The following is a 24002-nucleotide window of genomic DNA, read 5'->3' on the forward strand; positions in this document are numbered from 1 at the left end:
ACTAGTAAACTGACAGGGTAAAGTCTGAACCAAATCATTCTGACATTTGTGCTCTCGCATAAGCAACAGCCCCTCCAGTTGCCTAGAAAATTTCAGAAGTCCAGTCATTTTAGGGCCATAGGTCTCCCATGCTCAGTCACAAGATGTTGTCTGCACATAGGTTACAATTAGACGGGGCAGACCGCATGTTCTGAGATTATTATACACAATAGAAAAATAAAATGGAAAAAATGAATCATATCTTTAGTCAAGCAGTCCCTTAAGAATGCCAAGGCACTATATGAAATCTTTTAATGTAATAGCCAGAAAAGACAAATGTAGGCCTACCTATGTAGGCCTAGCCTAGAGAATGATACAGTATGTTACAAATGTTGCCTATATTTGTAAATCCGCTTGAACCTTATGATTAGTTGCTATATTAATTTATAAATATTTGGCCTGCAGTCACGCAAATAACATTGCCACTTTTGAAATAATGTTTTTGAATGTTTAGGCTAGTCAACACACGCCCTCCAGATCAGCTGGTGGGTATCAACAACTCAAACAGGTATTACTAATGACGTAAACAAGGTAGGGTGCAAGGTTCTCTCTCCAGGTTTCAACGACGGAATTCAGTTCCTGCTCGACAGTGTAAGGTGTCCTTCAATCTCAAAATGTTGTTGACGGTAGTCATTGTATAAATGTGTAGCCTACATTTTGTTGAAGCTGTTTTATGAACCCACATATGATTAATATAGCTATACTTATTAGCCTATAACTATAGACTGCTAGACTATCCAAGGCTACCAGTATTACGGGTCTACATTGTGGTAAGCTACACCACCACGTAGGCTAGTGTGATTTCCTTGTTCGAAGGATAGCCTACCTCATACTTTACCGATTTGAAGGTGTCTCACAGTAGGCTATCAATGCAAGATTTCGAAATAAATAGGGTGCAGGTAAGCTAAGTTGAAAATGCTCTTCTTCTTCATGATAGACATTCATTTTCACGTGGCTTAGCCGACTCAAATATTCTATTGATTTCCTAGGCTATTTCTTGACAGCCCAAATGCCTCACTGAGATTGGTTCATTATAGTCTAGCGTCGTTGCCTCCACAAATAGCCAGCTATGTGATATTTTACAACACGTTTTTGCCCTGTTTCGTGTACAAAAGTTGCCTAAACTTCGCCGATACAAATGAAGGTTACACTAAACAGACGTAGCCTAGGTGTGTCACGCTCGCGCTTCAACACATCAAAACGAGTTCAGTGGATATGCACTAGGGTAGGGAATAATCTGTTGCAAAAGTTTCTCCTGCTCTCTGATTTCGGCAACTTTAGAGACTTTTGGACTTGTGTCTTGTCGCATACACAGCAACTGTATGAAATATGTCCAATTACTTTTGAGCCTAAAATGCTTAAAACATGTCTGTAATCCCTAAAGGTTAGTGCAATACTAAGTTTGCTCAGGGACGCCTGCAGGAATTAATGCTATGGTACGCACCCCCGGGCAAAAAACAAATTCACACATGGACAATATTTGTCCGTTTCCTACGACGGAGTATTAGGGCCACACATGAAGAAAAATATTTTTTGCCATGGCGAGATTAAACTCGACATGTTGACTTTAAAGTCGACATGCTGACATTAAACTCGCAATAGGCCCTACTGTTTAAACGTAGCCTACACAGTTTAAGATATGTAGCCTACACTAATACACAATATGTTACATGAAAAATGTTACCTTGTTCTTGCCCATCTGAAAAACTCCTAGCTTTGCTGCATCCATTCTTTCTGTTTTCGTTGTTTAAACTTGTGATATCCTTGATGAGTATTGAGTTAGTGAATTATCTCAACATTGTGTGCTGATAATATAGATAGCAGAGTAAAAGAAAACAAGTAGCCTAGTTGCGTGCCTGCGTGCGTATTCTCTCTCCTGCTTAAACAAAATGTGTGCGCGTGTTTTGATAACGTGTTCACTAACTTCAATAGAAAATTGTAAATTGTAGCCTGATGGCATGCAGCTAATGGGATACTGTCCATAGTTGGGAAGGTATGGTGGGCCAAAACACACACACAGGAAATTTTATCTTGTTGAGTAGCCTGATGGTACGCACAGTGCGTACGGACGTACACCTGCAGGCGCGCCTGAGTTTGTTCAAGACCTTGAATTGAAGTCTGCACTCCTAGCACATCTCAATTGCTTCGTTTCAGATCAGATGGTGTAGGCTACAGAAGCAAATTACAAAAATGGTCATCGTCCAAATACTGACCTAACTGTAAATCACTGCTCCAGTCACCTTGGGCTAGAGCCAGGGGCGCTGCTAGATAATTTGGGCCCTATGACGGACAATAATTCTGGGGCCCCGATAATATTGCTGGGCTGCCTGGCTAGAGCTGAAGTCAAAGTAGTGCATGTCACATCTATTTATACATCATGTTTTTTTACAGTCTATGGTCACAACGCAGTAGGCCTACAGGAACATAAGCCGTTTTTTCAGCAAAAGAAGCGAGTTTATCACCTTGTTGGTTATATTCTCGGGTATAAAGTGCACTAGCTGTGGTGGCCAATAGGGCTTCAGTTATTTCTGTTACGCCTTATAGGTTTTGCTGTTGCATTCGTTTTTGGGGTTTTGTGTTTTTGACTTGTGCAAATTCTCAATCAAAGGCCCAGTCTAGAAAAAAGGTTGTTATTACAATATTGAAAAAAAGCAATGATTATCATCATGATGTAGTCCGTGATGCCCTAGTAAATGTTATTAGGTTCAGTCCATTGGAAAAAAATGTTATTAGGTTCTAGTAAATGTTATTAGGTTCAGTCCATAGACCCCAGTTACTCCAACCAACGTCACCGTGACCGGATATTTTGTCAAATGTTTATTCTAGTGTGACTGAATTGTGATGAGCAGCAAATCCAAACAACACGGCTGTCGCATATGCAGAGGAGATCTGCAGGGCAACCAGAGGCGATGGCTCTATGCCAGTCAGAAGCAGAGAGGAGGTCCTCCTCACACACCAACCGACTGGTCTACCAAGGGAAGTCTGTCAGGTTCTGCCCTTAGCAGTCCATGGGGTAAGAGATTGATTTTCACAACAATAAATTAATGTAATACATTTGTATAAATTAAGGCACAATACAATTAAGATAACCTACAACATAATTCCAGATTACATGATTGTACCAATTGTTACCTCTGTTTGGGTATTACAGTCACAGTTTTATATTTTAATACAGCTCTAATATAGCTAGTGATATGTTAAATCTGATCACAGATAATATATACTAAACAGTCAACATGATGCAAGATATAAGTGGATTTTTGAGAGGGTGCCTCAATTAGACCTGCTGTAATGGACCATATGCATGGAAGGCTTTTAAGCCAGCTCATTTATTTCCAGTGGAGCCAGGTGTGTTGTAAATTGGGGGCCAAGCAGCAAAGCTGCGTGGCAACCCATAGTGATTCTAGCTTTTCCTATTATTGGGGGCCAAGCAGCGAAGCTGCGAGGCAACCCATAGTGATTCTACGTATTCTTATTATTATTAAAACGAAACGCTAATTTGCCATTGAACCATACAGTAAAAAGTTGGGATATTCGGCACAATGATTCGGTACAGTCATATCTTTAATTTATCAAAATTTCAAGTCTGCACTTGGAGTGCTCTAGCGCCACCAACATTTCAATTTTTTTATTGCATCTATGCACTAAACGTTTGAACCGTTACACCACATTTTGAACATTAAGGTATATTTGGAATCCTTGGATGAGACCGAACTCGACGCATCCCATGACATCAATTTCCGCCATGTTGGATCTTCCGCCATATTGGATGTCATCAAAAACACTTAAAAGGCATCAAAGTTCACAAAGTTTGTCCGGTTTTCACGAAACTTGACGCAGATGATCTTCAGACCATGACTCACAAATGCATTGCTTTTTGGAGCCATATTCAAAACCCATCGCCCGTCGTGACCATTGGCGAAGCCGCCAAACAGGAAGTGAAGTGATCTCAGCAAGGCCTTCGCGTATCAACACCAAACTCAGTACAGGGTCTCAGGACCCAATTAGGAGGAGGCTCAATAAATGTTATGACTTTTGACCTATAGGTGGCGCTATAATTAGCAAAATGACGTTTTAGACTGTAACGTGTCATGTTCTTGGAATTAAAGCATATTAGTGATATCTGTTAATACCATGAGAGGTCCCTAGGCCACCACATGCGAACATGTGACGTCAACATAAATGATCCAACTGCCATATTGGATGTCATCAAAAACACTTAAAAGGCATCAAAGTTCACAAAGTTTGTCCGATTTTCACGAAACTTGACGCAGATGATCTTCAGACCATGACTCACAAATGCATTGCTTTTTGGAACCATGTTCAAAACCCGTTGCCCGTGATGACCAATCAAGTTTGGCGGCGAAGGCGAAGCCGCCAAACAGGAAGTGAAATGATATCTCAGTAAGGCTTTCGCCTATCAACACCAAACTCAGTACAGGGTCTCAGGACCCAATTAGGAAGAGGCTCAATAAATGTTATGACTTTTGACCTATAGGTGGCGCTATAATTAGCAAAATGACGTTTTAGACTGTAACGGGTCATGTGTTTGGAATTAAAGCATATTAGTGATATCTGTTAATACCATGAGAGGTCCCTAGGCCGCCATATGTGAACATGTGACGTCAACATAAATGATCCAACCGCCATATTGGATGTCATCAAAAACACTTAAAAGGCATCAAAGTTCACAAAGTTTGTCCGATTTTCACAAAACTTGACACAGATGATCTTCAGACCATGACTCACAAATGCATTGCTTTTTGGAACCATGTTCAAAACCCGTTGCCCGTGACGACCAATCAAGTTTGGCGGCAAAGCCGCCAAACAGGAAGTGAAGTGATATCTCAGCAAGGCTTTCGCCTATCAACACCAAACTCAGTACATGGTCTCAGGACCCAATTAGGAAGAAGCTCAATAAATTTGATGACCTCTGACCACTATGTGGCGCTATTATCACAGAAAGGGGGCTCATATTTCAGCAATGCTTTCACGTATTGAAACCAAACTTAGTATATGGACTTGGGACCTTATCCTGAGGACACAAAATAAATTTGGTGACCTTCAACCACTAGGGGTACTATAATATGCAACACTTTCTCGTATCGACACCAAACTTGGTATGTGGACTCGTGACTACAACCTGAGGACGCACAATACATTTGGTGATGTTTGAGGTGTGTGTATGTGTGGGGAGCTATTGGGGTGTGTGGGGGAGGAAGTTTATCTGTGTATATGTGTGTGTGTGGGACTGGGGGGGGTTAATTGGGTGTGTGTATAATGTAGCAACATTGGGTTGCCATGACGACTCCTGCTCAACTGCTTGGCCCCCACATTGCTGCTTGCAGCTATATTTATTATTACAGTGCATGAAAATGCACTGTTCTGTTATCCGAAGTCCTCTTCTTCTTCTTCTTCTTCTTCTTCTTCTTCTTCTTCTTCTTCTTCTTCTTCTTCTTCTTCTTCTTCTTCCCACCAAATTTCTGCATCTAATTCAGCTTTAACCGTTTAACGTAGAAACTTCGTTCAAACTTTGTAACGTAGGTCTTGAAAAGGACACGTGGGGAATGTATTTTTCACTTTTGTAAACTTTATACTTTTTGAGATATTAATAAAAAACAAGCTTATTTTTCCCCATAGACTTAACATGGGCTGATGACATCACAATGGGCTAATTAACTTGATTTGCACCTGTATCAACTTCCAGCTGCTCACTACTAGGACCCATCAAAGGGCCAGTTAAACTGATTGCACCTATATCAACTGCTTTCTGGTTAACTAGGCCAACTCTCTGTGTCTCTCCATTCTACAAGGATATAAGGCACATTCCATCCAACTTTCTATCCATTCATCCTCTTCAAACCATTCACTCATCCACCCATTAAACTATCCACCAACATCCATTAAACAATCTGCCTATCAACATCCATTCAACTTTCTGTCTATCAACATCCATTACACTAATTTCAACTTTTAAACTATATACTCTGTCTCAGGCTTTAAGCATACAATCTGGCTCTATTAAGACTACAGATTCTGTTCCTATTTCCTCTGCCCACAACTGTTTCAAAATAAATGTCCTCACTACAATAATTCACTATTAAATAATTTAACTATTTAAACTACTCAACTATTTAACTGTTTAGAGATTTCAACTGTCAGTTGTTATCAACTATGACTCCTGCCAACTGTTTCCAAATAAAAGTTTGTTTTGCATTTTATGTTAATATACAGTATATTTATATTTTCATGCACTGGTAATTTCCTCGAAATTACATTTTCTAGTTATTATTTAACATCTTTCCTCTGCCATTGAAGTCTATGGCAGCCCATAGAACCGTCTGGTGAAAAGTTGTGAAATTTGGCACACTTATTCTACTCATAGCACTGATCACTTTCACCAATGTACATACCCCAGACCCCAAAACTCTAGCGCCACCAACATCATCAATTTTTTAACAACATTAATGCAAGTAGCTCCGCAATACTTGGACCTATGAAGCTGAAACTTGCAGAGTTGATTAAGGCAAAAGGTATGGCCCCACCCACCAATTTCCAAGACATTACCATGCTTGCTGTAGCGCCACCAACAGGCCAAGGTGCAAACTTTCCAAAAGTTTCACGGGTCTCAAATTTTGTCCGTTTCTCACGAAACTTGACACACATGATCTTCAGACCAAGCCTCACAAAAGTTAGGAGTCAGAGTTTTCAATTTCAAAAGTGTCGGCAGGTGAGAGCCAATCAAATATGGCAGCGAAGCCGCCACACAGGAAGTCAGCTCATATCTCTTCAGTGCCTTGACTTATAAATTCCAAACTTGGCACATGCCATCAGGGCATGGCCCTGACCACGCCCACCAACGTACATGCCACTAAGTCTTACCCTCTAGCGCCACCAACAGTTCAAATTTTTGAAAGCAAGAAAACCTTCAGAGACCAGACACTTTAACCGATCTTGTCAAGAATTGGCACATATGATCTTTAGACAAAGCCCAACAAAAGTTACTGGTCAGGTTTTTGACCACTAAGGCGGCGCTAGAGAAACAGGAAGTGAACTCGCATGTCAGCAACCCTTTCACAAATCCAAACCAATTTGGTAGGAGGCATCAGGGCATGGCGATGATCACGCACACCAATTTCCACACCTTTGGGTCTAAGCCTCTAGCGCCACCAACAGGTCAAAAGTCATCATTTTCATCAGAGTAACAGGAAATGAGCTCATATCTCAGCAACCCTTTCATGTAGCGAAACCAGTCTTAGTACATGGACTTGAGACCACATCCTGAGGACGCACAATAAATTTAGTCACTGTTGACCACAAGGGGCGCTATAATTCACAACACTTTCTTGTATCGACACCAAATTTGGTACATGGACTTGGGAGACCATTCTGAGAACACCGAAAAACCTTTCGACTTTCGACCACTAGGGGGGGCACTAAAGTTACAGGAAATGAGCTAATATCTTGGCAAGGCTTTCATATATCGGAGGCAAACATGGTTCATGGACTCGGGACCACATCCTAAGGACGCACAATAAATTTAGTCACCGTTGACCACAAGGGGCGCTATAATTAACAACACTTTCTCGTATCGACACCAAATTTTGTACGTGGGCTTCGGGACCACATCCTGAGGGCACTGACAAAAAATTTAGTCACCGTTGACCACAAGGACAAACAATAAATTTAGGGGGGTGCTATAAGTAGCCACACTTTCTCGTGGGCTTCGGCACCACATCGACACCAAACTTGGTACTTTGCGGCATCGGACCACATCCACCAGTGGGCTTCGGGACCACATCCTGAGGACAAGGGAAAATAAATTTAGTCACCGTTGACCACAAATGTAGTCTTGGGCCACACTTTCTACCTTATAATTAACAACACTTTCTCATATCAACACCAAACTTGGCAATGGGCAAGTGGTGCAGGAGAGACCTTTAGGCAATTTGCAGGCGAAGCAGTTGAGACCTCGGCAATGTCAAATTTATCTCCCATCTCGGCGGCTCAAGCATATGCAACGACCTTGGCCCCCTCATTGCACAATAAATTTAGTCACCGTTGACCACAAGGTGCACTATAATTAGCCACACTTTATCGTATCGACGCCAAACTTGGTACTTAGACTCGGGACCAAATCCAGAGGATGCACAATAAATGTAGTCACCGTTGACCACAAGGGGTGCTATAATTAACAACACTTTCTCGTATCGACACCAAATTTTGTACATGGACTTGGGACACCATCCTGAGGACACCGAAAAACCTTTCGACTTTCGACCACTAGGGGGGCAATAAAGTTACAGGAAATGAGCTAATATCGTGGCAAGGCTTTCAGATATCGGAGGCAAACTTGGTTCATGGACTCGGGACCACATCCTAAGGACGCACAATAAATTTAGTCACCGTTGACCACAAGGGGTGCTATAAGTAGCCACACTTTCTCGTATCGACACCAAACTTGGTACGTAGACTCGGGACCACATCCTGAGGACGCACAATAAATGTAGTCACCGTTGACCACAAGGGGCGCTAAAAGTAACCACACTTTCTCGTAGCGACACCAAACTTGGTACGTAGACTCGGGACCACATCCTGAGGATGCACAATAAATTTAGTCACTGTTAACCACAAGGGGTGCTATAATTAACAACACTTTCTCGTATCGACACCAAACTTGGTACGTAGACTCGGGACCACATCCTGAGGACAAACAATAAATTTAGTCACCGTTGACCACAAGGGGCGCTATAATTAACAACACTTTCTCATATCAACACCAAACTTGGCAATGGGCAAGTGGTGCGGTAGAGACCTTTAGGCAATTTGCAGGCGAAGCAGTTGAGACCTCGGCAATGTCAAATTTATCTCCCATCTCGGCGGCTCAAGTATCTGCAACAACCTTGGCCCCCTCATTGCACAATAAATTTAGTCACCGTTGACCACAAGGTGCACTATAATTAGCCACACTTTATCGTATCGACGCCAAACTTGGTACTTAGACTCGGGACCAAATCCAGAGGATGCACAATAAATGTAGTCACCGTTGACCACAAGGGGTGCTATAATTAACAACACTTTCTCGTATCGACACCAAATTTTGTACGTAGACTCGGGACCACATCCTGAGGACGCACAAAAACTTTAGTCGCCGTTGACCACAAGGGGCGCTATAAGTAGCCACACTTTGTCGTATCGACACCAAACTTGGTACGTAGACTCGGGACCACATCCTGAGGACGCATCAGGATGCGTCCTGCCATCTCGACAGCTCAAGTATCTGCAAAGAGCTTGGCCGCCTCATTGCTGCTTGGCAGCTATATTTGTAAATCAGGTTTATAGGCCAAGTATACTTGCGTATACAAGGAATTTGGTCTCTGCATTTATCCCAACCGTGAATTAGTGAACACACAGTGAGGTGAAGCACAGCCGTGGCCTACTGGTTAGCGCTTCGGACTTGTAACCGGAGGGTTGCCGGTTCGAACCCCGACCAGTAGGAACGGCTGAAGTGCCCTTGAGGAAAGCACCTAACCCCTCACTGCTCCCCGAGCGCCGCTGTTGATGCAGGCAGCTCACTGCGCCAAGACTAGTGTGTGCTTCACCTCACTGTGGGCTCACTGTTTGCTGAATGTGTTTCACTAATTCACAGATTGGGATAAATGCAGAGACCAAATTTCCCTCACGGGATTAAAAGAGTAGATAGATAGATAGATAGATAGATAGATAGATAGATACTTTATTGATCCCCAAGGGGAAATTCAAGATACTTATGCATGTATATACTGTATATAGATGTATATATACTTATACTTATGAGCACACAGTGAGGTGAAACACACACTAACCCAGAGCAGTGAGCTGCCTTGCTACAGTGAGTTGTGCTCAGGGAACAGTGAGGGGTTAGATGCCTTGATCAAGGGCACTTCAGTCTTGGATTTGGGCATGGGAGAGCAGTGCTCAACCACTTCCCCCGCCCACATTTTTCCTACTGGTCGGGGGATTGAACTGGCAACCCTTCGGTTTCAAGTCCGAAGCCCTAACCAGTAGGCCACGGAAAAAGTGGGAAAAATAAGTGGGAAAAATAAGAACCATTACTGCAACATAGACTGACCATCGTTTTCTGAAGGTCAAAATCCATTCAATATTACCACAGCGTCACAGTTTCACTGTCATATCTACCCTATACATTGGTACAAAATATCTTACAGTGGAATTACACCAGCTCCAGTTGTGAAACTGCCTTCAGAAGCTTCCCAGAGATAGTATCAGTTAAAGGCACCCTTAACAGCTTTTTGACCTTAACATAACGTTTCCAAAATCATTTTGATGGCACATAACCTCACAACATGACGAATGGCACTGCTGCCATTGTCTGAGCGGCCCTCTGTAGGCGATTACCGACCTAGTAACTTTCTAGTTTGCTACCCACCCCCGAAATAGATTCCAAAAGAGCTGCTATGCTATAGGAATTCTCAGATATATATTCTATAGACTGCTGTCGGTGCATTCCGTCTATATTATATTGGAGTTACCATAAAACTTCAAATAAAAGCCGATTCCCAAATAGATTTTGTCCACTGGTGGTTGTTTTGGCGCTGTTTCGCGTTTACCATTGAAAACGGAATGAAATGTAGGCTTACAAAACAATGTAAAGAGGCCTATGCTGACTGCATCAGTGCTCAAAGTATTCTAAACGTTTATCAATTAATTGTTAATAACTAACTAACTTCTATTCAAGTCATATTTCTGGGACTTCCTGGGATAATTATTTCTATTTTTTATTCACTCGTTCAAATGTTCATCCAAATTCACACTTCACAAAGTTCTCATCAGGTGAGTGAAAGTTAGAATGGTGGTCATTTCAGATGTTTTTGCCAGCACTTCATAAAACTTGGTTATTAAATTATTTGTAGGATATTGCTTGTTCACAACTTGAGCTGTGTATGCAAAGACTCAGAGTTCACACATTTTTAAAAGTAACTAACTTCAGAAGCTTGAATTGTCAGGTGTGTCAAGTGCTACAAGACTAAAATTTGATAACGATGCAGATAAAATACTGAGGGATAACATTGGACATGGACCCCAGATGACCATGACCTTGAGTACCTACAGTAATAGCTAATGTTCATTCTCGCTACACAACCTTAAAACCACATTTATGTAAGGGATAACATCCGCCGAGGTGTCCTGATATGCAGAAAAAATGGAGAAGACAGACGCAAAGACTTCCCCGATGTGAAACAGATTGGAGTTTTCTCCTCCAAGTTAATTCATTCTGTATATCGGGACACCTTACAGGATGTTATTCTGTTTGTCCCCCATGTTGCCAGTCATGTATGTAGGCAATAGGCATGCATTTATAGCACAAAAAGGGAAATGCAGTTCAGTTTAAAAAGAGGCCGACCTGTTCAATTTGTCATACTACTTCCATTGGTTATGGAAATGATGGTGGGTAGTCTGCTTTGTTACAGTTGATTCCACTGTTACGAAGCCTGCTTGGTGTTAGTTCAATCATCGTTTACATTGATATGGGACGCTGATTACATTTTTTTTACCAGATTAGATATACTTCAATGTCCCAAGCCCCATTGTACAGAATTAATAGCCCTCTGCCAGCCAATCAGAAAATAGTATTTCTTGTCTCTTGGGGATACATTTTCAATAATATGCCTTGTAGTTTCTTTTAAAAGTTGGTATGCCATGATTATTGTGTCAGTGTTTTTGTATTTCCAAATTACTTGTATTTTAATGAAATACATTTTTCATCAGTATTTTGTAATTTATTTTGTCAGTATTTGTAGTAACAAAATAGTTTTTGATGTATTTGTGCCACCTGAGTAGCGATCATACAGTTTTCAGTATTTGTTTTATGCCATTTCATTTATATTCTTCTCTGATCTCCCTTATACAGGCAGTACTTTGTCTCTGGGCTTCTATCCTTCTCCTCAGACATTACCATCCCCCTCAAAGGGAGCGGATCTTCTCAGCATCCTAACTCATATACTAGGACAGCCTGTACCAAGGGGCGGTGGGCAGAGGGAGTTTCTATGTGGCAAGTGTGCGTCCCTTCTTGAACGAGTCTTTAAGTTTGACACAGTAATCAGCAGAGTCAAACTACTGTCCTCTGAAAGGTTGCAGAAGCTTAAACTGGAGAGGGATAAGATCAGGCAGTGGGTACGTAACACTTACTTGCAGGATCAGCCCTCTGAATTTCAATCGAAGGAAAACTTAAGTGAAGTAGAAGATGAAAAGGAGGGATACAGGTCAATGATGAGAGATAATCTGGCCTTGTCAGAGTACGAGTGCTGGTCAGAGAAGTCAAACTGTTGTCCCTATTTCCAGAGAACAGGGAAATGGTGCCAAAAGGGGAAAAACTGTCAAGGCTGTAACTCTCTGAGAGTATCTGATTCTGATTATGAGTCTGTCTGTGGGATTCCCCGCAATCTCCCCTTTCAGCCCTTTTCCCCACTGGCCCTCTCTCGTGATAAGTCTCAAAGCATGCCTCTCAATTGGTCTAGAGTGCCATCTGTCAGTTGTAGTCCCACATCCTTAGGAGGTTCATGCCAATCCTTGCGGTATCAATCTCAAGCTAACTCCTTACAGTCACTGGACTCTATTGATGCATGTGATCCGTTTTATCAGCCAGAAACTCCATCCAACTTGGAGGGCATTCTTAAAGAGGTAAAATGTATACCTTGGAAACCACTGATTTCTCCAGTAGGGAGTCGCATTCCTGTATTAGAAAGAGCGAGTGGGTGTAAAAAAAGAGAGTTGGGACATGGCATGGCGCTGGCAAGACAGCTGGATTTTGGAGAGCAGAATGAGGAGGAAATGGAAGTGGACAGCGGAAACAGGGATGTACTGCTTGAAATTCAGGATGAGTTTCTACCTCTACACAAGAAGGTAAGATCAATCACACACGTGTGTTCATGAAATGCATAATAAGCACGTCTTTAATTGAAGTTGTATTTGGTAACAATATTAAGTTTGTACTTTGTGATATTGTATTGTTTCTATTGTTCATGTAAACCATAACTTGTGTGTGAAAAGTACAGTCCCAGACTGAATTCATAACTATGGATATGGGAGGATGGAGCCTTTGGTGAGAACTGGTTCTTTCAGTCGATGTGAGTTGCTGTCTGATCAAGGTTATACAGAAGACCGACAGCTACGAGCAAGTTTGCAAGGAACTATATTTATGAACTATGTTCAGTGTTCTGAAAGAAAGGATGTAAAGGACATTCAGACTCCTACAGAAATATTTTGTCTGTATAATTAAAGAACGCATCCAAACCAATTGGAATGCACTTACTGTAAGTTGGAATTGGAATTCACCTTACAGCAAGACTTCTATGGGGGGTTTTTCCTGCCATTAATAAAATTAAAATGAAAACAGTGAAATTAAAATGAAAAACTCGTTTTGCCATTTAATTTTCAAAGTGTCAGTGCAATTATCCTGCCAAATTTAAAAATAAAATGAAATCTATACATTTGGCTTTTAATTTTCCTGATAAACACGATACATTTGTGACAAAAATAAAAATAAATTGAAAACGTCTTTGTCATTTCATTTTCATTACCATCCTGGTATATTACTGCCAAAAATGAAAATGAAAATGTTAGTTGGAAAATAAAAATGCAAACTTCACTTTGACTTTGCCTTTTCCTGACAATGCGCACAATGTATGCCAAAATGATTCATTACTACGCATTCATTATCTTTGATTTAGCTTTAGATCAATAAACGCGGTTGGTTGACGGCAAGATGGCAGCCAGATCAGTCCAAGACGAGGCCGTAGCGGCCCTAGAGTCCCCTTGTATCACACGAGGCTGGCCCAGGCAGGATATCCCTGCCGAGACGATTACAGCCTATGTGCAGTTAGGAATGACAGCAACAAAAATCGCGAGCCTGCTCAATTCGTCGGAGAGGACAGTGCGGCGTAGAATGCAGGAGCTTGGATTTAGGTACTGTCCTCTCCGACGAATTGAGCAGACTCTAGGGCCGCTACGGCCTCGTCTTGGACCGATCTGGCTGCCATCTTGCCGTCAACCAACCGCGTTTATTGATCTAAAGCTAAATCTAGGGGTGTGACTTTCGAAACCGACGTCTCGAATCAGTGTCGAGGCTTCGAAGCACAAGTGTTTCGAAACACTGCTTCGAAACGTGGTTCAGAACAGCCATGTCATGTGATCACTGCTTCGAAACATCGTTCAAAATCCCCATGTCATGTGACCAAAGTTAAGTGAACCTTCGGTGCATTTCACCGGTGTCGGCAGGCGTGCCCGCGCGTTCAATTAACAGTGTAGCTTTCTCTTATGCAATAACCATGATGGTGTAGTGGTTAGTGAGGGTGTTTTTTGCACGGTAGCCCAGGCTGCTCAAATGTGGTTCGATCCCCGTTTTATTTGTAAGGTATTGTTTCAGATCGTATCTGTTTGTTTTCTTACTTCACCATTAACCACACCGTTTCAACTAAACTCTCAGAATGGTCAAAAATCGAGAGTTTTTATAAGAAGAAAGTGATTTAGAGAACACATAGTGGCAGCAATAAGACTCCCTTTATTGTGACTTCATGTGGTCTCCCATCCAGTAATTGACCAAGGGCATGCTGCTTAGCTTTTGACAAAGACTGAACACAGGTAACACAGCGAGCCACAAACTTTAAAGACTGCATCTCTAATACGAAGCATTTGACAGATTTGTTTCACCCTAAACAGCTCTGAGGTGTCGGAATTGTTTCAAAGCTTCGGAACAATTCGGCACAATTGCTTAGAATCATAAAGCCTCGCTTTGCCCATCCCTAGCTAAATCATGATCATGGTAGGCGCATTTAATTTGTCGTCATCAGAGCACCACCCACATACATCTCATTAACAATGCAGCTCATTTGCATGTTGTGAACTTGAAAATGAAAATGAAAAAAGAGAAATGGAAAATAAATGGCAAGCAGGTGTCAGTTTTCATTTTATTTATCATTTTGGCATACATTGTGCGCATTGTCAGGAAAAGGCAAAGTCAAAGTGAAGTTTGCATTTTCATTTTCCAACTAACATTTTCATTTTCATTGTTGGCAGTAATATACCAGGATGGTAATGAAAATGAAATGACAAAGACGTTTTCAATTTATTTTTATTTTTGTCACAAATGTATCGTGTTTATCAGGAAAATTAAAAGCCAAATGTATAGATTTCGTTTTATTTTTAAATTTTTGGACACTTTGAAAATTAAATGGCCAAACGAGTTTTTCATTTTAATTTCACTGTTTTCATTTTAATTTTATTAATGGCAGGAAAAACCCCCCATAGACTTCGAGCTATATCTTGGCGATCTAAAATGCATGGCCACTGACGAATAGCTTAAACAAATTTCGGGGTTTGTCCATTCAACATTGGGGGTGGTTTTGTTATCAAACGTCGGCGCCTGACGCAAAAAGGTTGGGTTTATGTTTCTTAATCACTCCTGGGTGTGTTTTGGGCGTAACATCCTTTAAACCAATGAAAATGACATCAGTCATTCCCTTTAACAGCAAGCAGCGCAACTTTGAACAGTGCATCGGTATTTTGCAGGGATGTGATTCTTTCCAGATTCCAAGATTCCAGATTTTCCGACCTGAACGGTAGTTTTACGGTAGTTTAAATAGTTAAATTATTTAATGGTGAATTAATGGATGTGCATAGGTAGATGTTAATAGACAGATAGTTTAATGGATGAAGTGAAAGAAAGTGGGGAAGAGAAAAGTGAGCCATCCAGTTCAATGGAGAGAGACACAGAGAAGAGGTTCCATTGAAGTTGCTGCAGTTAGTGAGAGAGCACAGAGACAGTTGATTGCATTCTAAGTTGTTAATAGCCCTTTATGATGTCCTAATGCTAATGCAAAGTCAATGGGGGAAAATAAGCTTGTTTTTTGTTAATATCTCAAAAAGTATAAAGTTTACAAAAACGAAAAATACATTGCTCAAGTGTCCTTTTCAAAACCTATGAAGACTTTGGATAACAGAACAGTGCATTTTCATGCACTGTAATAATAATAATAATAATAATAATAAGAAGAAGAAGGCTTCGGATAACAGAACAGTGCATTTTCATGCACTGTAATAAACAACATTAGTCAACAGCAAAACAGTTATACACAGTTAATTACTTTCACTATTGACTGACAATGGGTTACCATCGAAAACATAGCCTGAAAAAAGCAACTCTTACCCCAATAATATTCAAATGACTGAATAAAAAACCTAAGGACATTTATCCTGCAGAGGAGTTGCTGCTTACATTGTGTGAGTGCGTCTTCAGCTGTGCTTCATATGCGCCTTTCGCTATAGACCAGTTTTTTGTTGGACAGTGGCGTAAAGCTTTTTAGATAGTGTAAGATAGCAACTTTTAGATAATGCGCTAGACCACACCTTAGGTCGTTAATTGCCACACCCCTGAGCGCACCCACGCGCCTAAGAGTCTGTAGATATGTGGTAAACTTCAATGAATCTATTCCCATACTTCTCACCTACTTATGTTGAACATTTCATCTCTTGTCTCTTATTCTTACTCAAATGTTATTGCTATTTTGAAGGGAACTGTTTAAGTTTGAAAAGTTAAATTCCTTTACTTTTACACTTTTTCAAATGCATGGTTGTTATCCATTTTGTTTTAGATCAGAACAGGCCAAATGCATACTGTTGTCAAGCAGTTGCAAGAACAGCTGGATCAGGCTCAGACCCACATCAAGACTCTAGATGGACAGCTCCAGAATAAGACAAAAGAATCAAAGAAAAGCAGAGCTGTGTCAAATTTTCCTACAGTGGTAAGTTATGAAAATACTGATGATAGTCATTTTTATTTTTATGCTCATTGAGCTCAATGCAAATCAAACCAGCTAATAGGCTAACTGAAATAAAACCATGCCAATCTCTAGGTATGGTGAAGGGTATGTGATGATGTGGGGCTATTTTAATTCCAAAGGCCAAGGGAATTTTATCAGGATGCATAGTATCCTGGATCCATGAAATAACTGGCCTTTAAAAATAAAAATCTGCCTGCCTCTATGGGAATTTTAACATAGGGGTGCCAACACTTATGACCCCTGTATTTTAAGGAAGAACATTTATTTATTTATTTATTTATTTATTTATTTAACATTTTTATATTTATTATTCATTTATTTATTATACATTATTCATTCACAAAGAAAATTGGTTTCCTTAAAAGAACACGCCACCCAATGTCAGTAGTAATATATGTTCTTACCTTTACTTTCACGAGTTGAGTCATACCTCTCCGTGTGGAATGCGTGCACTCAAACGCTCTGGTGTGGGCTGGGCAAATGTGTTAGCATGTTGCTATGCTAAGCGGGCTCAGACGTAGCCATAGAGGGAGGAAGATAGCAGTAATCAAAAACATCCACGTTTTCCCTACTTAAATACAGTTGCATGAGTAGTTGATAAAAATGTGTAAGGTCACACAACATGAAACATGGCGATTTTCCAAGCGAATAAACAGGAGAACTACAATGTGTGGGGCAATAGCACTTGGGAGTACTTCCACCTAGCGTAGTAATATTAGTTAACACCTAATTGTAGATCCTATCCACCACAGAGCTGGATCGACCCCTCAGCCGACCCCTCCTCCTCCGAGGCACACACACAGTAATTTCCGTAAATAGAGACAACCTGCCCTGCTGGCGTTAGTTTGAGCTGACTTAGCAAAGTAGCAGGTAGTGGTAAAGTAGATTGTGAACAATCATGGTTATAACATGCATTGTGAAGGGTTGTGATAACAAGCAGAAGTATTATAGTGATTTCATGTTTCATAGAATTCCGCTTCGCTGCAAACGGTGGATAGGATCTAGAATTAGGTGTTAATTAATATTACTATGCTAGGTCGAAGTACTCCCTAAGTGCTATTGCGCCACACATTGTAGTTCTCCTGTTTATTCGCTTGGAAAATCGCCACGTTTCATGTTGTGTGACCTTACACATTTTTATCAACTACTTGTTGAACTGTATTTAAGTAGGGAAAACGTGGATGTTTTTGATTACTGCTATCTTCCTCCCTCTATGGCTGAGCCCGCTAGCATAGCAACATGCTAACACATTTGCGCCGCGCACAAGAGCGTTTGAGTGCACGTACCGACACGGGAATGGTATGACTCAACTCGTGAAAGTTAAGGTAAGATATTACTACTGACATTGGATGGCGTGTTCCTTTAAAGATTGGATATTTCCTAATTTTTTTACTTAAGGCATTAAGATCAATTTCCCAAAGATGATTTTATATTCCTCTTTTTAGTCAACTTTAGCAGAGGTGCCAATAATTCTGGAGGGTACTGTATTTATTTGGCATGTAGTTTAATGTTTGCTTTTTGATGCTTTAAACTTTTCCGGGCTGTCTGAGGGTTTAGATTGTTAAATAATTTCCTTGGCTTGGTCCACAGACTTGCGTTGACTCCACAGTTGAGAATGCCCCTGTGCAGAAATTGAGCCATTCATTGCATGACAGTGTGAAACTAATTCAGGTGAGTGATTCTCTGCCTCAGGTGAATGAACTCAGTGCTTTGCAGGTTAGCCTAATGACTATTAGCTTCAGTTATTTTCATAAACGATTTTCTCAATTAGTTGATTTGTTGTCAATAAAAAGTCAGAAATAATGCTGATTCGTTCTCAAATGCCTTGCTTTGTCCACATTCCAAGGATATTCAGTTCACTGTCATAGAGCAGTAAGTAAATCAGAAAATATTTAAGTTTAAGAAGGAATTAGATATTTGTTTGTATTTGTTCCCAATGACTTGAGCCATTTAACTAGCTGACAACTATTCAATTATTCAATTAATTGCTGCGGCCCTACTGATGACCGTTCCTTGTTCTTCAGGAATGCATCGCTTGGATGAGAAAATTACGTGTGGAGATGGGAAATAAATTTGAAAATGCAGATTTACTGTATATCAAGATGAATACAGCAATGAAGAACATTGAGGTAAGTGGACTGAGCTCTCATATTGTATGAAATCCTTTAAAAATCTTCTTAAACCTTGTTATTTCTCATCAGATTAGTCATACATCAACTGATATGGTATTATGTGAATCATCCAACTTCAGAGAATCTTTCAGTTTTAGTCTGAGTCTGACCAATAAATGAATCATAAAACAAAAACATAAAAGTGGTTGAAGCAGACTTCATTTGGACAATTTGCACCATTTGCAGAAAAGATAAACAAACACACCTACACTAATTAAGGTGTAGCTATATTCAGTGGCAGCGATACCAATGATTTGGGCAGCAATAGTTGTGCAGGTGGGTGTGTTGTGTAATGGCAGTCAATTTTTAATCACATTTTTAAAAAATGGACTGATTCTTAAACTACCAGTATTTCTGTTTCTGTCATAGCATAGTTTGTTCACGAGATGGTGAGCTATAACTTTTTGGAATACGTCTTATGGAATCCTTACACCAGAAGACTTTGAAAAAAAACTTTGAAATCTTTTGTTAAACATTTTTGAAAGACTACAGTCTCAGACACTTGCACATCTAAAGACAAGTCATACAGTTTTTAAGTCACAGACTAGGGCTGCACAATTATCGCACAATCATAATTTCAGTATGAACCAACGCAATTACAGAAATTCTGATTGGCTTCATAGTCAGTTGGGGGTGCTGTGCTTCTTATGCACCAGTCGTGCTCACCAATCAGGGGTGGTACAAATTAAAGAGACATTTGGAAACTGAATCAGTTTTGCAAACATTGTATTGCAAAGCGCAAACGCAAAATCTGTCAGAAAAATCGCAATTAGATATTTTCCCCAAATCGTGCAGCCCTATCACTGACTAGTCACAGACTATGAGTTTGCAACGACTAGGGATCCTTCAGGGTCACTATTTACTAGAGATCCACCTGTATGGAATTTTAGGGCCGATAACGATAACTGATATTTATTGGTTTGTTGTGACCGATACGATAACCGATAATATTACTCTTGAAAAAAATGTGAAAAGTGATTTGGGGAAAGCATTTTATTGCAGTAATTTTAAGGAGATTCAGTTGCACGGGAGGGAGGGGGAGGAAGTAGCGAGCTAGCTCTCTGATTTGTTTGAACGTCAACAGAAGTGACGTTAACCAGTATCGCTTAGAGCGCCTTTAATTTGTGTGAGCCAACACACTTCAATATCTCTTGAATTCATACACTTAGACCAACTTTAAGTTCAATATGTATGAGATCATTAATTATTTACATTTCCTTAATTAAGATCTCTCAGGGTGATAATTCTGGAGGGCATTGTTTTTGTAATCTAACTGAAATGATCCTTCTTTCAGAACATGATTGCTTGTCTCTCTAAACTCAGAGAGAAGGAACAGGATATGGAGAAAGAACTTGCCATTCTTAGGCAGGCAGAGCGAGAGAGGGAAGCAGACCTTGCCACACTATCTGTTATACTGCAGAGCAACCAGGACATCATGAATGTGAGATTGTAATACTTAAGGACTTCATGTTAAATGCAGGTCACTCCCTAGCCATTCCAATATCTGGAAGACAGAAATCAAACAGTCTGAGTGGACAGGAATGTTTCTTTGAGATGCATTTTCATTCAGTGCATGATTATTTATAACAAGCTCAATTGTCATCGCTTTCTCCCTTCAATTCCCTCCTAGGATATGCATGTGGACCTGGGATATGAGAGGGATGTGCAGCAGGAGCTCCACATGGAGCAGGCCATGAGGAGACTGCGGGACCAGATTCTTTGGGCTGCCCTCCAGCAGAAGGAGGCACTGACACTGTGCCAAAGGGAGACATTCAGAAGCTCCCAGAAGGATGTACAGGTGAGAGATATGGGTTCCTTACTTCCTACAGTATATCTTTTCATCCCCTAGCCTGGCGGGCCATCCTATATCATTGAAATGTATAGTCTGGAATCGAGCCATTCACCTTGCTTAATCCAAGGGGCGGGCAGAGAATTGTCTTTCAAACTGCCTAGGCATGCATTAGGCCAGCGCTACAACCATATCCGTATCCGGTCGGCAAAACGGCAAATACATCCTTCTTTGAAAGGAATGACTTAAGTGCATTGTGTTGCTCAACTTTCAAAGAAAAGCACAAGTCCAACTCCTCCAAAGTTGACGCCAACGCCGATTCAAACAACCGCTCTTCGTTCGCCATAGCCACCTTCCTTGTTGTTCATCGTCACAGGACTGTCGTCATCCTGTCAAGCCCGCCTTAAGACTCTCTAACAAAATAAAGCGCTGTGATTGGATGACGTCCACGGCGTCAGCCAATAGAAATCACTATGGTTTGATACTAGACGTACAGGCTGAGCAAATTAATTTGCCGCCGCTAGGGTGCGTCTAGATTTCTAGGCTATTCATCCCCAGCATACATTGAAAACGGTTTTTAAAAGTCAAATTCTCTATCTCTATCTCGTCCATCTAACAACTGATAATTTTATGTTAAACCACAAACAGACCTCATTTCAGATAAACACAGGAGAATTCCTTGTGCTGTAGGTAGGAGATTTCCCACAATGGCCAATCAATAAACCAGTCTATTTAACATTATGCAACATGTCACAGTTTTTGATCTGCAAGCCCTTGATTGCTGGCATCAAAGCCTACCAAAACAAATTCCAACAAATTCTTCAGTCAATCCTCTTTGTTGCTGTGGCCGTTTATGATCCGATCAGCAACATAACCAGAAACTCTTGATCCGGGCACCCACAAATACCCAAAAATTCTTCAATCAATCATCTTTGTTGCTGTGGACATTATGATGCGATCAGCAATATAACCAAACAAAATGCAAGCCCTTGATGCAGACACCAACAAATTCTTCAGTTAATCCTCTTCTTTGCTATGGCAATTCATGATCCGATCAGCAACATAACCAGACAATGTGCAGTACCAAACAAGACCATACAAAACTAAAGAGAACCATAAACAGCCCACAAAAATTCTAGGGGACTCCATTTCCAAGTTAATTATTAATAATTTCATCCAGCTAGCCAATGGATTTATACCAGAACCAATTTAAATAACTTTGGAAATGAGCCGGTAATGCCAATCTGGCATGACAGTCATTGTTTAGTATGTATGATTAGTATCACCATATCTAGAGATTGGCATGGGGTACTTTCCATAAGATCATCTCTCAATGCAAATCAAACCATCTATTAGGCTAACTAAAATAAAACCATGCCATCTCTTGGTATGGTGAACGGTGGGGCTATTTTAATTCCAAAGGCCAAGGGAACTTTATCATAAAAACAATGCAACTGATCTCAGCTGGTATTTTGTCTATAATGGAGTGGAATGAAAATTTCTAAGTGACCCCAAACTTTTGTGTATTAACTGTTTTTTCATTGCATGTACAGCTATGTTGTGATATTTATTGTTATTGGGATATATATATTGGGATATAACATAAGTGTCTATATACTGTAAAGTTATTATTTCTCCCCTAAAGGATCAGAGTGCACAGGCAAAACGCACAAATGAAGGTGAAAAGGGGGTTGAGAAGACAGGATATGAAATGTGACCAGACGTTACAAGTGAAATGGAAGTATGCAAGCTCTGAGAGGTCTGAAGAAGAGCTAAACCTACAAAGGTGTGTGTGTTGCATTGCAGCTCACTTCTCATACACTTCATCTTTCAGAGGAGACTAAGTGCTTAGTTTTTCACATTCTTTTGAATTTGTCTCTGAATTTGTTGAAAGCCCAGTGTTGCACTGTATATTGGTGTTGATGAGCTTATTATATGAGTTTATTAGATTTAACAACCCATCAAAACTACAAACTACATTAATACAGATTTGTGACGGCATGTCATTTGGAGAAAGATGTCATGTTTTGAATTTGCCAAATCATGGCCTTAAAAGCTGCTTGTCTACTCTGTGTACAGTATATGAGGCAGGTTATAGACCAGTAAGTACCATGTACCAAAGATGTGTAATGTGCATGAGGCGGACTGGTCTATTTCATGGGTTTTATTTCATTAATTTTGTTTGGTATCTGGAAAGAATTCTCTAATTATTTTGATGGTAGTGGTGCATCATAGTAACTCATTTATTTCAGAAGCAGGCCATTAGATTATTTGCTATTGCATTTGCTTTAACTGTAAGAATGTACTGTAGTGAGGGAAAGAAGGGAACATAGTGATATGAATAGTGATAACACTTATACAAAAATGTTTTCACCAACTTTTTAAGGCACAGCGCTTTTATGGCCAACTAGTGATATCTTAAGATTGAAATAATCTCAAAAGTATTAAAATGGCTTAAAAAATCTTAAGATCTTAAAATTGGTCCAGTAATCAGTATTCTTATACTAAGTTCAACACCTAAATCTTTTTTATTTGAGGAATATTCTTTGATTGTCTTCAAATACCAAATCTATATTATATTATATTTGGTCTACTTTTCTGAAGGCCTTTGTTGTATTTGGTGTTTTAATAAAACGATACTCTGGTTCTCAACGTTCCTCCACACTTTTTTGTGTGTGTGCGTGCGTGCGTGTTGAGAGAGAGAGAGAGATCTGCGCAACGCAAGTGCTCTTAAGAATTGTCCTTAGAGATTCCCCAAACACCCCAGACATTGTAGTTGTGGAAGTAGCTTGTTGCTTTGATGCTTACATGGACCTGTGTTTTTCTGGGAAAATGCTAAAATACCAGCCATTAACAAATGCTCTAGCAGTGTGTGGTTTCAGTTAGCCTATTAGCTGGTTTGATGCTCATTGAGCTCAATGCAAATCAAACCAGCCAATAGGCTAACTGAAATACACACCATGCTAATCTCTAGGTATGGTGAAGGGTATGTGATGATGTGGAGCTATTTTAATTCCAAAGGCCAAGGGAACTTTATCAGGATTCATAGTATCCTGGATCCATGAAATAACTGGCCTTTAAAAATAAAGATCTGCCTTCCTCTATGGGAATTTAACGTAGGGGTGCAAATACATATGCCCCCTGTAGTTTTTTTTTTTTTTTTTT

General features: G+C 40.3%; 1 protein-coding gene across 2 annotated transcripts; it reads left to right on the forward strand.

Annotated features, from left to right (window-relative positions):
- Window positions 1-538: 538 nt before the first annotated feature.
- Window positions 539-23485, forward strand: si:ch73-95l15.5. 2 transcript variants are annotated; one of them, XM_048261647.1, is made up of 9 exons: window positions 539-630; window positions 2866-3052; window positions 11951-12942; window positions 16689-16838; window positions 18468-18548; window positions 18902-19006; window positions 20343-20489; window positions 20679-20846; window positions 22483-23485. In XM_048261647.1, the coding sequence occupies exons 2-9, from the start codon at window positions 2881-2883 to the stop codon at window positions 22552-22554; spliced, it is 1887 nt and encodes a 628-aa protein (XP_048117604.1). In that variant the 5' UTR covers window positions 539-630; window positions 2866-2880; the 3' UTR covers window positions 22555-23485. The 2 variants fall into 2 exon arrangements, with proteins under 2 accessions (XP_048117604.1, XP_048117605.1); XM_048261648.1 differs by lacking the exon at window positions 539-630 and adding an exon at window positions 674-938.
- Window positions 23486-24002: the final 517 nt, after the last annotated feature.

Source organism: Alosa alosa, chromosome 13 (assembly GCF_017589495.1).
Source record: "Alosa alosa isolate M-15738 ecotype Scorff River chromosome 13, AALO_Geno_1.1, whole genome shotgun sequence".
Taxonomy (NCBI): domain Eukaryota; kingdom Metazoa; phylum Chordata; class Actinopteri; order Clupeiformes; family Clupeidae; genus Alosa; species Alosa alosa.